Source organism: Merops nubicus, unplaced genomic scaffold, assembly GCF_000691845.1.
Source record: "Merops nubicus isolate BGI_N331 unplaced genomic scaffold, ASM69184v1 Scaffold46256, whole genome shotgun sequence".
NCBI classification, from domain to species: domain Eukaryota; kingdom Metazoa; phylum Chordata; class Aves; order Coraciiformes; family Meropidae; genus Merops; species Merops nubicus.
Genome location: NW_008617837.1, coordinates 1 through 13,321, shown reverse-complemented (window position 1 = coordinate 13,321; position 13,321 = coordinate 1). Strand labels below are relative to the sequence as shown.

General features: G+C 52.9%; 1 protein-coding gene across 1 annotated transcript; it reads left to right on the top strand.

Moving 5' to 3' along the window:
- The first annotated feature begins 4,654 nt into the window (after positions 1–4,654).
- On the top strand, positions 4,655–10,887 carry AIF1L (allograft inflammatory factor 1-like). The gene is made up of 4 exons (XM_008943260.1): positions 4,655–4,719; positions 7,664–7,705; positions 8,835–8,997; positions 10,561–10,887. Exons 2-4 carry the CDS (start codon positions 7,672–7,674, stop codon positions 10,646–10,648), a joined length of 285 nt encoding a protein of 94 aa, XP_008941508.1. The 5' UTR covers positions 4,655–4,719; positions 7,664–7,671; the 3' UTR covers positions 10,649–10,887.
- Positions 10,888–13,321: the final 2,434 nt, after the last annotated feature.

The following is a 13,321-nucleotide window of genomic DNA, read 5'->3' as shown; positions in this document are numbered from 1 at the left end:
AATCAACCTGGGGGAGGCAGGAGGTGGCTCTGCGGGGGTGGGAGCTGCCCCGGCCCCTCTCCGGGGGGGTTTCTCTCCATCCCAACCGCTGACGGACTTTTCCCCCCGCATCCCGGGCAGCTCCGACAGCCCCGCCGTGTGCCGGTGGATGCTCGCTGCTCAGCTGCTGTTTAAGTCCCTCTGGGACCGTGCTCCAGCAAGAATAAGACCTAGAGTTCTCCTCGAGGGCTTCAACCTACCTTCTGCTGCATCCAGCACTTTGATTTCTTTTCCCTGGGGTGAGGAGTTTGTGTTGCTCAGAAAAGTTGACTCAAGCCTTTCTAAGTTTTAACTGCAGTGGGTGAATGGGGAGCCCAGGATGGTTGGATGTCCCAGAAGCCTTGGGCAGGGGGAATGGCAGCTCCCGGATTACTGCAAAGTACACTGGGCTTTGTGCCCTTCATGCTGGGGTCAGGCAAGGTCCTCTCCCCAGAGCTTTGGGCTTGCCCCATCCCTTCCTTGGCATGATCTGCAGGGGCAGCTCTCCTGGCATCCCTCCCGGCCAAGAGCTGTTCCAAGTTTGAAAAGAAGGCTTTAAGCTTGAAACAATCAATGATGGGATTTCTAGGGTCATTTCTAGGTGGACTTGGAAGTTACTTGCTGATATAGTCAGTGGCACCTTGGTGTTATAGGTGGAGAAACCAAAGAGCTGCACAAGATGAGAGCCTGGAAGAGATGGTGGACTTGTGTTGCCTCTGCATTGACTGGGCCATGAAAATTCTCTGGGCAGGGGTGAGAGAGCAGAGGTGAGGTTTGTGTAGGTCACTGGAGAGGGAATGAGGTTATTAGGGACAAAGGGTGCTGTGGCATAAGGTGTAGAATAAGAGCACTTGCCAAAAAAGGAACCTTTGAAGCTGCTGTTGGAAGGCAGACACAACACACCCTGTGCCAGGAAGGTGGGTCTGATGTGTCCCCCATAGCCAAAGTGGTGTTGAGCCTTGGTCTGGGGAGGAAGGGAGTGTGCTGTACCTCTTGCTGCAGTTTCTGCTGCTACAGAGCTGTCCTCCAGCATCACTCGGGCACAGGGTGGATCTGTGATCCTTCAGCTGGTAGGAGCTGTGGGACTGAGGCTGACAGTGTGCCACTGCTGTGCCCCAGGGCTGGGGGTTCTTCTTCCTCCCATGTAGGGGACAGGGTCCTGTCTCCCCCTAAGCAGCCATCATTTCTGGCAGGCTTTTTCTCTGGGTGAGGTTTGGATGACAAAAATGAAACAAGCCACACAACTTCCCACTGACAGAGGTGGGAGCTGCTTGCTGGTGTCCTTGCTGCCCTGTGCATTGGCTCAGTGCTAGGAGAGGGGACTCGAGCAGCTAGCAGCCAGGCTGTACACAGCACAGGTAGGGGCAGCCTGCAGATCCTGAGCAGGAGTTGTGGCTCTGGGCAGCACACTCTGTGCTGCTGGTGGGAGAGTTTGCTGTGAGAGGAGAGGCAGTGAAGCAGCTCATGCCTCCCTCAGACACAGAGCTGATGGGTAAACCTGGGCTGATACTGCAGCTGGAGCCATGAAGGGGGTTTCCCAAGCCTGGGAGAGCCACAGGGCTGCAAACGAGTAAAGTGCTCCTAATAAAACCTATCAGGCCAAATTCCTATCAGGCTTAATCTCATTGTCTCATCCTAGCACTGAGCTCTGTCCCAGCCCTGTGTTCCTGGCTGGTTTCTCCCCTAGAGTTCTCTCTGGAATAAGGGTCTTTGGCAGGCAGCGTTCTGAGTGCACATGTGCTGCTGAAGGACAGCTGAGTCCTAGGATTGAATCCTCTCTTGCAGCCTGGAACGCTCCTCTGGGATCCCCTCTTGGCCCTTCCCCTCTTCCTGGGGAGCAACAATCACATTGTTCAGCCTCGTGCATCAAGGTGGCAAGTTTAATCCTGTCCAGATTAGTTTCAACCTACTTTTACCCTGTAATGCGCCAGGTTGTGGGGAAGGAATTCAGTCTGCCGGGGAGCAGGTGCCTGCTTCTCCCATCCAAGGCAGGCACGAGCATCCCTCAGCCCCTTCCCAGCCCAGGCTGGCTGCCATCGAGCACTTAACAGCCCAGTGAGAGCTTGCCTGCTGCTCAGAGATGCCTTTTTGGGGAGCAAGGAAGGACCTGGCTTTACTCAGGTCGACTTTCAGGTAGCTGAGACTTGCGTGGCTGAATTTATTGGCTTAGAAAAGTCTCTCTGCCCAAGAAAGGCTGTTCAGGGCAGGAGCGGGGGAGAGGCTGGGGCTTAGTAAGCAGTTCTTATTAATAGAACATGTCCCTTCAAACTGGTGCTTTAGCAAAGGGCTCTAGGAGGAACTTCAGCCACTGGGGCTTGAGTCTGAGTCACTGGCCCTGGGGACTGAATTCCTGTGTGCTATTGTGAGCTTTTGCCTTATCACAGCCCCGAATACAATGTGGAGGGTGGAATGCCATTGAACTCTGCTCCCCTGCTGCTTCCCTCAGCCTGCAGCAGGGCTGTGAGGCTGCTGGGCTGCCCAGTTCCCCTCCAGCTGACCTGCAAGGGGACTGGGTGCCAGGTGTGTGCACAGTTCAGCCATCCTGCTCTCCTAGCATGCTGCCAGGGGCTGTTGGACCCCTGGGCACCTGAGTTCCATTTGGGCTTCATTACTGTGCTGCTGCTTGCCCCCAGAGAGACACAGCACCCTGTTCTCACATCCCCTGTCCTGCTGGTAGGTGCAGCTCTCTGCTGCTTCTGCAGGGCCGGAATGAGGCTGTGACCTGGTGGCCAGGAGATGCTCTGGCCCTGTTTTGCTTCTCAGTGATGTTTGGCAAGCTCTTTCTACAGAGGCTGTTTGGTGGCAATGGCAGCAGGTAACACTACTCTGCTCTCTGGTGACTTCTGCTGCTGGCAGAGCCCAGGTCTCAAAGCTGAATTGGGCCCTTTGTTGTTGGGCTGGCAAATGATACCCCTGGGTAGAAATCACTGAGATAAATGAAACTGAGTTGGCAAAAGAGTGAAAGAAGGAACTGGGAACAGTGCTTGTCACCACAGCTCTCAGTCTGAGTTGGTGCCCATGGTGATAAGGGAAGTCTGTGTCACGCTGGCTTAGTGGGCATGGACTCTGGTGTTCCATCTGCAGTTAGTGAGGTGGGAGGAGGGGATGGCAGTTGCTTCTGTCCTAGGGAACTTCCTACAAGGCCTTAGTTCAGCTGCAGATAAGACTCATCAAAGCAGTGGTTAACTGGCAGGAGAGTTTGAGGCTCCCTGAGCAGGTCCAGGCTCCCCTGTCCCAGTGAGGAAGGAGGGAGCAGCTCCAGGGGTGTGAGCTGGAGGGGCCTGGGGGATGTGCTGCAGTGTCCAGGTGGTGGGCACTGACTAGGCACAAAAAGCTCAGGGCTGGCTGAGGCAGCAGGAACCAGGCATGGGGCTGCAGTGCTTCCAGCAACCAGACTGGGACAGCTCATAGTGCCTGGGGAGAGCTGATTTTAGTCTTCTGGAAAAAAATGAGAACATGCTCTGGAGGCTGGAGGGCATTTGGTTTGATGGCTCGCTGGACCTCCTGCAGTCTCAATGCCCTAGTGCCTGCAGACAGGGTTTCTTTGGGAGGAGGTGGTCTCGTGAATCACAAGTGATACTGCCCCAGTACTACCAGTGCCAGAGATCCTAGTCTCTTGGTGAGCTTGGAGATCCAGTGCCAGAGATCCTAGTCCCTCTGTGACCCACTCCTGCCTGCTTTGTGAGCATGGAGAACAGTGGTGAGGAACACGTGCCCAGAGTAGGGAACAGCCTCAGCCCTCTGTCCACTCTAACCCCTGGAGAGGTTTTACTCTGCATGGGTCATGCATAAACAGTGCAGATGTTAATGATTTCTACACCGAAGAATGTGGTGTTGTTGCTGAACACAGATCGAGTCATTGAGCTGTGCTGGGCTCGCAGGAGCTGGGTGGTGTGGGAGGGTAGAGCCAGGAGCAGGACCCTGCTGCTCAGCTCCGGGGGGGTTGCTGGCAGGGCGTAGCAGTGGAGCTGGCTCTGCAAGTTGTGGGCTGTTTGCTCAGGTACCTGAAGGATTTTGAAGTAGGGCTAAGAGACAAGTGACTAGAAGTGACCCAGGATTTCACCTCCAGCCTGAGCAGGGTAGGGGCAAAAATGAATAGACCATCTGAAAGGGCCTGTTTCTTGCCCCAAAATGCCTGTCCTCTTCCAGGATACCTCTGTCCAGGTGCATGATGTTCTGTAAACTTTGCCTGTTCTGCTTGCTACCCCTCAGAGTTTATCCAAGAGCTTTGAATCTGAGATCAGAGTGCTTTTTGCAGGGACCAAGAGCTATTGCTGGGAGTAAGTACTTGGTCCATTTGCTGTGTGTGCTTAAGTGGAGATGTGGGGAGCTGAATCCTTGGGTGAGCAAGAAAAGGGGCTTCATGCAGTTATTCCAAAGGCATGTGGTGTCCAGTCCTCCCTCAAGCTGTTGGTGGGAGACATGAGACACGAGAGGCAATCCCCTTGCACTGGATTGTTAATGACAAGGTGTGGAGGGGTTCGACCCATTTCCAAGTCTTCTGGCACTCCTGCTCAGATGTGCTTCTCTGGGTGTAGCTCTTCTGGGTAAAGCTGCATTGGTACATGCCCTGTGGGGTGTTTTCTTTTACATCGTTAACCTTGGGGATATTTTTTTTTCCCCCCCTGTTTTAGGAATTTCTGTGTGACCCAAAGTTCAGTGATGAAGAAGATCTGGAGGAGAAGTTGGCAGTGTTCAAAGGTGAGAACTGGAGGGTTTCCCTGTCCTTTCAACCTATTTGCTCTGAACACATTATTTTCCTCAGCACTTGGATCTTACCAGCCTGAGATTCTCTGCCAAGCTCAAACGACTGAGCTGGGATGGATGCCTGCCCTTTGCTTGTGGGAGCTGGTGGAACTCCCTGGAGAGGTGGTTTTCCCACATGAGCCTTTGTGCTTCCCCCCACTTGCAGGGCAGGGATGTGCCACCCTGTAAACGTCCTGCCTGGCAGCTGCAAAACCAGCTGTGTGGGCAAAACTCTGGGGAGCAAAGGAGGATAGTTTCTGTCTAGATACCTAGACAAGCTAGTTAGTATTATGGACAATGCAGTACCTGGACTCTTTTTTCAGTGAGCAGGAGGACTTCTCACACAGCAGAGGTCTCAGCTGCTCCATGAAGTTGTTGGGGACTTCCTCTCCCCAAGTTTCTTTAGTCTGATCTGGTCCTTCCCCAGAACCCTGGTACCAGAGGAGACAGCAGTAATGTGTCTCTTGTCCTGGCCAAAGCTGAATTCCAGTGGGTCAGCATATCTGGGGCTTAGGTTTGGGCCGTTTGCTGGGATGGGGAATAAACAGCTTGAAAGGTGTAAAGCTTGGACCCCAAGTAGTCACAGGGCAAGATCTGTGGACTTTTTTGCAGGACTATGCTGTGTCCATCCACTTCCCTTCCAAGCAGTGGCTGAGGACGGCTGAGAAAACATGCCTGAGAAAAACGTCACCCTGCCCTCAGGGTTTGTCCTCAGCCTGGCTCTAACCAAGTAACACCTGACCTTGCTTCCATTTCAGGTGTTGTCTGCTTTTTCCCTTTGAATTCTGGCTTTGCAATCCAGCGTGGAAGAAGCTGCTGGGTGTTTTGTGATCCCTTACCCTGCTGGGCACAGAGGAGCCCCCTGTGCTCCCTCTGCTTTTTCTGTCGCCTTTTGTGTGGCTTTGGCTTTTGACTACAGCCCAGCGTTATTTTTCCCAGCACAATTGGGGCTCTTCAAACATTGCAACTGCAGGTCAGAGGCACAGAATTCCCTGTAATGAGAGCCTTTGGCATCTCCTCCAGCTGCCTCGTGAGTTTGCCTCCGTGGCCTGTCCCGCTCTCCAACGCCTCCTCTAACAATCAGCTCATTGTCTGGTGTCTGGGGGAACGTTTCTGCTCTGCCATCCTCCCCAGCCGGGCCCGGGGAGCCCCCGTGCAGCGTTTGTGTCAGTGGGGAGGGGAGGGGAGGGACCACGCATGGTTTTACCCCACTGAATCCCTGCAGCTGGGACGGGAGGGGAGGATGAATGTGTGAGCCGAGGCGTGGAGCACGATGATGTAAAGCTGCCTCTGTGCTCTGCGCCTTTGGCCAAGTGTCAGCTGAGAAGAAAAGAAAACATGTGCTGGGCAGGACCCGGTTTGTGTCTCTGAGCACATGCTGGGGGGCCTGACCCCTGCCCGGGGAGGGGGCTGTACATTTGCACGAGGTCATTATGGTGGGGCAAAGTGTGGGGAGAGCCAGTTCCACATCAAACATCGCTTTGGCCCCTAAGCACGTGTGTGACAGCCCCAATTTAATCTAGGATCAGTTGCTTAATGCTGGAAGGGAGACGTTTATTCCTGCCTGGAGTGTGAACAGCTTTGGTTGGTACCTGGTATTCCCATAGGTCTGTCCTGGTCAGCTCCTGACAGCTGAGACCCAGGTGAAGATGTGCCAAGCCATTGTTCTGTCTCCTGCCTGTTCTCCTCCTGCTGCTCATCAGTCCAGTTATCCCAGGTCCTGGGAAGACTCTGATGTGTGAAATATCCCCTCTTCCCTTCGGCTCCTTCAACTAGCCTGCCACTTTTCTGTCCACACCCACCTGCTTGCCGGGGTCCCTGGAGCAGAGGCAAAAGGTCTTTGCCCTTTGAGAAAAAACCCTGAGAGAACCCTGAGAGCTCTCACTTAATGTGAGTCCTCTGAGGCTATTTGGGGGAGAGATAACTGCAGGGCCAGTGGAGGTTTCTTCAGCTCAGCGTGGATGGATGGTGGCAGCAAGCATCTTGCTCATCTCGTTTGCAGAACTTGAAATGATGGGGGCCCCCTGCAGTGCTAGGAGCTGTTTTGTCTGTCAGACAAATCCTTGCCTGAAGAGCTTAAAGTCTGAATGGGGAACAGCTAGCATGGGAGGGGGCACAGGCAGCACACAGGTGTGCCACTCCAGAGGTCAGAAGCAGCACAGGACTGAAATCTTGATTTTTCTAACTCAAATCAGTGCTCTCTCTGTTCCACCATGAAAGCTTTTGTCCTGTAAAGCTAACCAGACCTTCTTGAGCAGGCTCTGCCTTTCTCTGGGGATGCTGGAGTTCCCCAATTCAGCAATGTTTGGCAGCAGGCTGGAAGGGCAAACAACCCACTCCAGTGTAAGTGCCGCTAGGCATGTTCTTGGCTTTGCCCTCTTGATGTGGTCCTTGAGCATCTCTCCTGGCAGGTGCTGCTCTGGGAGTGCAGGGCAGCTCTGGGAGGACTGTGGACTCGGTCCCTTGCTATTGCAGGCAACTGCGTCACTTAATCACCCTCCTAATCCGATCAAGCTTCATCTTGGGAGTGCTCAGGGGTTTGTTTTCCTTGCTACTCCTTCTGGGAGGCTGTTCCAGAGCTTTGTTTTTCTGGCTGGAAACCTTTTAACGCTATTCCTGGCTAGCTGATACCTTGTTCTCATGCCAGTGTTTTCCTTCAGCTTAAATGAAAAGCAGCCACAATTAAAGAGCACTTAACTCTAGAGCCCTGGAGTTTGAGATAAGGGTGCTAAAACCACCAGGTCTTGAGATGGTCTCTCTCTTAGAGCTGTTTGCATTCAGCAGTACGTTGGTTTCACCCCCTAATCTTTTATTTCCCTGCTCTAAGCAGGCAGTGCTCCCAAGCCCTGCATACCCCCTGCTCTAGCATCCTCCTAACTTGCTTCTGTGTCTCTTCCAGAGAAGTACATGGAGTTTGACCTGAACAACCAAGGCGAGATTGGTGAGTTACTCAGGGGTGCTGCTGCTGGGCTGGAAGAGCAACAGGGTGCTGAGGTGGTACCTCCTGCTCTATCTGCTGCTTCTCTCTGTACTGGGCTTTTCCTGTCTCCAGCCTTGCTTGGATCTTGATCCCCTGCCTCTCAGCTTTCTCAGCCTCTCCTTACCTGCTTCAGGACCTAAGTTCTTCTCAGTCCTGTTCTCCTCCCAACTCTCTGCTTAATTTCTCCACTTCTTTCTGCTCTAAATGTTTTGTGTTTTTTTTTTTTCTTCTCCCTTTTTCTCCACTGAGGCTGCCTTCTCAATCCTCAGCATTTCCAGAGCTGGGAGGCTGCAGAGCTTGGACAATCCTGGGTTTTGCCTAGCTTGAAGCAGAAGCTGCATAAAACCATGGGCGATTCTAGTGCAGAAAAGCTCTTTGCTTTGCTGGGAGTGGAGCAGGGGACTTGGATTGTGAGTCTGGATCAGCTGAGTGGCTCTGGTTTGGGCCCAGAAAGCACAAGTTATGTAAAGATCCAGCATTCTCCTGGCCTGGAGCTGACACTGAAGTGTAATCAGTCGCATGCTGTGCCCTTCCAGGAGGCTGCTGCCTCACTCCCCTCCTCCAGCAGTCCTTGGGCTGAAGTGAAGCCGTGGGGAGCTGGCTCAGGGCTGGCTCAGGGCTGTGCTGGGGTTTCCGGGAGGGAAGGGGCCACAGCAGCTGGTGGAGCAAGGGAAGGAAACGGCCTGTGGTGACGGGCAGGGGCACTGGCTCCCCACGGCCTGTTTGTCTCCAGCTTTAACCCCAGCATTGCTTTCCTCCTCCCTGTCCTTGTGATCCTTGGCACCACGCTCTGAGCTAGAGAACAGTGTCCCCATGTGTTTTCAGAGCACTTGGAGAGTTCTTCCTCTTCTCTGTGTGTGGTGTTTTTATCTTGAGCTGCACAAATGAGAAGTGATGGTCTGTACTGGGCAGTGCAGGAGTAAGCTCTGTGGGAAGGCTTCTCGTTGGCTTGCAGCAACAGCTTAATGCTGTCAGCCCTGGAATCTGTAGGTGAGGTGGTCTGAGGTGGGAACTCATGCCTGTGTCCCTAGGGTTGGTCTGTGCTTGGTGTGGTCACCTCTCGACAGCACTGATTCTCTTGCTCTTGCAGATTTGATGTCTGTCAAAAGGATGATGGAGAAGATGGGGGCTCCAAAGACCCACCTAGAGCTGAAGAAGATGATCTCTGAGGTGACAGGTGGGGTTAGTGAGACCATCTCCTACCAGGACTTCGTCAACGTGATGCTTGGGAAGCGCTCGGCTGTGCTCAAACTGTGAGTGTCCCTGAGAGGGTGGTGGGACCCGAGCTGGGGAGCAGAACCTGTGCTCCTGCTGGAGGTGGAGCTGTGCCTGTCTGGTGTGCACGGGGGTGAGATGAGGACCCTTGTGAAGGGGAGGTTTGCAGGGGGACACAGGAGGGTGTCACAGCCTGTGTCTGGGCCGAGCAGCAGTGCTGCCTGCTGTGCTAGCACAGGATTCCAACCACGGGCTGTGCAGAGCAGCTCTTCCCTTCCCGAGGGTGTGCAGGCACTCAGCACCGTGGGGCCTCTTCTCATCTCACCCCCGTGGCTCCTGCTGCCTCAGGGACAGTCCTGCCAACGCTGGCAGTGCTGGCTCCTGTGTCCCACAGCATGCTCCGTGCCTGCCTGGTTTGGGAGAGACGGGCAGTAGGTGGAGAGAAGACAAGTGCTTGAAGCAGCTGCCTTGAGCTGGGAGTTTTCTGTGGTAGGGGCTGCCAGCACCAGCCTCCCAGGGCCCCCTCTGCCCTCTCGACAGGGCTCTGAGAGTCCTGCCATAACAAATGGCTTCCCAACACTTGCTTGGCTCCATCTCCACCCCATTGAAGCCTGGCTTTTCCTTTCACAGCCACAGAGGCTGGCCCTGCTTTTGTCCCTGAATAGGAGCTGCTCCTCTCCATCCCCCTCACCCCTTTCTGCAGGCAGCTTTAGAAACACAGCCAGCTTTCAGGGCAGGTTGGGAGGAAGGATCTTAGTGGTCCCTCTAAGCCAGTATGTGCTTGCTGGTGATGAGTCTCTCCCCTCCCCACTGAGTGCCCTGTGTGTCTGTGTTGGGATGCTCCTCTTCCAAGCATGCACAAACTTCTGACACCCCTGCTCCTCCTTTCTTTTTCCACGAAAGCTGACTGAGCCTGCAGCCTGCCCTGTATCTTCCATACTTCCTCCCAACTGCAGCAGCTTTCACAGATAGGTCCCTTCTTTTGCTAACAGATGCCCCATTGTCTGTTGGGCTCTTCTGAGCAGGAGCAGAAATGTAAAGCTGGTCCTAAGAGCAGTGCAGTCCTTTGATCCAGAGTGGCAGCTGGCATTCCCAGCGTGGCTGCAGTCCTCGGGGAGGGATGGTGCTGGTGGTTGCAAAATGCTTGGGATTCTTCTAGCCAGTGCCTTGTTCCTTGTCTCTGCCCTCTTCTCTTGTTGTAGTTGCTGTTGCTTGCTTGGTGTTGGCTTTTGAATGTTCTGCTGTGTGGTTATGCACAAGGTGGGCTGGGGGTGGTATTTGTTTTTATGCACTGGAAGAACTTGGGGTGCAGTGTGTGCCCAGAGGATTTCAGAAGTGGCTGTCTAAATAAAATGTGCTAATCTGAGAGGAAAACGAGCAGAGGTTTTGGGAACCCTTTCCTGGAAGCTGCTGGGAAAGCAAAGCTGCTTGCCAGGCTGGCAGCACTGCCCTCTGATGGCTTTCTCTCCTCTGCTAATTACTGGATGCCCTTGGCATAGGAGGCAGATGCTGTTTTTCAGCAGGTAACATAATCCCAGCCACAATCCCACTGTAAAGATGCACCTGCTTTTTTCATTGGTATTACCTCTTGTGTTTTGCAGGGTCATGATGTTTGAAGGAAAAGCCAATGAAAGCAACCCAAAACCTTCTGGACCACCTCCAGAGAGAGACATAGCCAGCCTCCCTTGAAGAGGACAGGCTGAAAAGCTGGCACTGTTTGCTTTGCTGGTCTGTGACAGAGGTTACCTGTGCTTTGTTACTCTTTACTGTGGACAGTCCTAGTTTTCAACTAACCTGCCTTAGAGGAACAGCAAGGGAAGCTGGAAACCCCCAGCTCACATCTTTCTGCTGCATCCCTTAGCCAACTTCATTTGTTAGACAGAACCTGTAGCACCAATTCTCACATGAGACAAAAAAAAAAACCCAAAATTATCCTGTGATCTTCCTCTTTCCTCTGCCCTTCCTGCATTTCTCAGACAGGGAGCTACTTTCCTCCCAGTGAACAGATTCAGAGCTGTGCTTCTCATGACAGGGTCCTGAAGGGCCTTGCTGCCAGGCACTGAGCACTTCTCTGGCAAAGCTCCTGGTGGCAGCTTCAGGGGTGCAAAGAAATAAGTGCCTTCTCTGCTCCACTTCCTGACTCTGGACTAGTTCTTCTCCTCCAGACCTAAAACACAAGTTGGGTTTCCACCACTGTGGCCTAATCCCCTGCTGGGTGAAGGTGGGAAGCTGCATGGACACAGGTCTGCCTGCAGGGCCTTTAAGCTTGGAGGTGGACGTGGCTGACTGCAGGGACAGCTTCTGGCTGCTCTGAGTTCATCTTGCAGTCTGATCTTGGTGGATCTAACACCAGCCACTGCCAGTGAGGATGGTTAAAGCCTGCATAGGGGCCCCCTTCCTGAGAAATCTCTACTTTGATCCAATCAGGAGCACAATGAGGGTGGTGAGACTGGCCCAGGTTGCCCAGAGAGGTGGTAGATGCCTGATCTCTGGAACTATTCCAGGCCAGGTTGGCCAGGGCTCTGAGCAACCTGCTCTGGTTGCAGATGTCCCTGCTCCCTGCAGGGGGGTTGGACTAGATGGCCTGTAAGGGTCCCTCCCAGCACAACCCATTCTGTGGTTTCTGTAACCTCTGAACGGGTGGTGGTCTGTCCTGCCCATCGAGTGCAGAAACAATCCTCCTGTGATGCCTCCACAGCCCCTCGGGGAGATGAAAGGTGAAAGGAGGCTGGGTGGCTGAGCCGTGAGCCCTGCCAGACCAGTTGCAGATGGGGATCTGTCTCCACGTGGCTGCTCTGTGCCTCTCATTTTTGCAGACCCCCCAGTAGGTGTTTCAGCTCGCTCCCCTGGAGCTGTTGGGGACATTTCCCTGATGGATAAACCCCTAAGGCTGCAGAATAAGAACGGCTGCAAGTGTGGAGCGTGAGCTGGGATGCAGATGTAGCTGGACTGTGCTATCCTGTGGTGGTTACTGTGGTGATTCTTGCTTCATACACAACTTCTGGAATCCAGATGTTTGCTCTTTGCCCTTTCCTTATTCTTTTCTTAAATGTTCTTGACAGCTTTTAACTTTTTTAAAATCATGGTTTAATAAATAATTGTTTTTTAAAGGAAATACTGATGATTAACTACTAGGCTGATTGTTCCTGCCAAAGGCTGCACTTTTGAATAAAACAGAACAAAAACCAAATATTCTCACTAGTGTTTGCATGGAAACCCAAACTGTAACAGAGAGAAAAATGATAAGTAAAAGCAGCACCAGTCTACCTTAAGGACAGAAAATAAATCTTCTGGGGCTACACTGTGTGTCAGTGGATTTAGTTTAGCTCTGCTGAAGCTCAGGCCATAGGGTTGGTTGCAGATTAAGTGGGCTGTTTTCCAAGTCTGTTAATATAAACCCTTAAATAGATCCTAGAGATAGGTTTGGACTGGTTTGATCTGATCTTTATCTGTAGTAGTTGACCAAATGCCATGAGGATTGTTAGGAAATGCAGAGGTCACCTGAAAGCTTTTTTGGTTTTTTTTTTTTTGACTTGCTGAAAGCAAGCAGGTGGCAGTACTTGTTTTAAGGAATAACTTTTTTATCAGGAGCAGACACTTGTAATGCTTCTCTTGAAAGAGCTGGTTGGTTGAGTTTTTTTTCATCCTCTCTGCTCTCGAAGCAATTGCCTGGGGTTCTTGTCTGATATGAGCTATCAAAAGGGAGACCAGGCTTCCTGGGGGAATGGCTGGGTATGCTTTTTCCATGTGTTCCTCAAAAGGACAGCATTACCTTTAGATCTGAGCCATGTTTGCTTTCTGGTGTCTGGTGGCCTCTGGGAATGTGCCTGCTTTTACAGGCTGCGTGTGTTGTTCAGGGAGAAAATAAAAGGAACATATTACACAAGGGAAATTTTGATTTGTTTTGCCATAGTTCAGGTCACTGCCCAAAGCCATCGCTGCTTTTGTCTCTGGAAATCCTCGTCCTTCTGGTCCTGGAAAAGAGCAGCACAACCTGCTTAGAGCTGGGAACAGCATTTCTCAGCACGTCCTTGTCCCCAGGGGGCTAAGTGCTGAGGGGACAGACCCCAGGGTGCAGGGTGGGGGCTGAGCCTCCCGCACGTGAGGCAGGCAGGAGCAAGGAATCCCAGAATCGCTCAGGGTGGAAAAGACCTCTAAGGTCATCAAGTCCAGCCCTCAACCCAACGCTACTCTGACCACGAAGCCATGTCCCAGGTGTTTTAAACCCCTCCAGGGACAGCGACTCCCCCCTCCCCGGGCCCAACGCCTCGCTGTCCTTCCAGTAAAGAAATCCTTCCGAATATTACAGCTTGGGAGCGACCCCCAGGCCGTGGCTTGGCCGCAGGCCCGCACGCTGCCCCG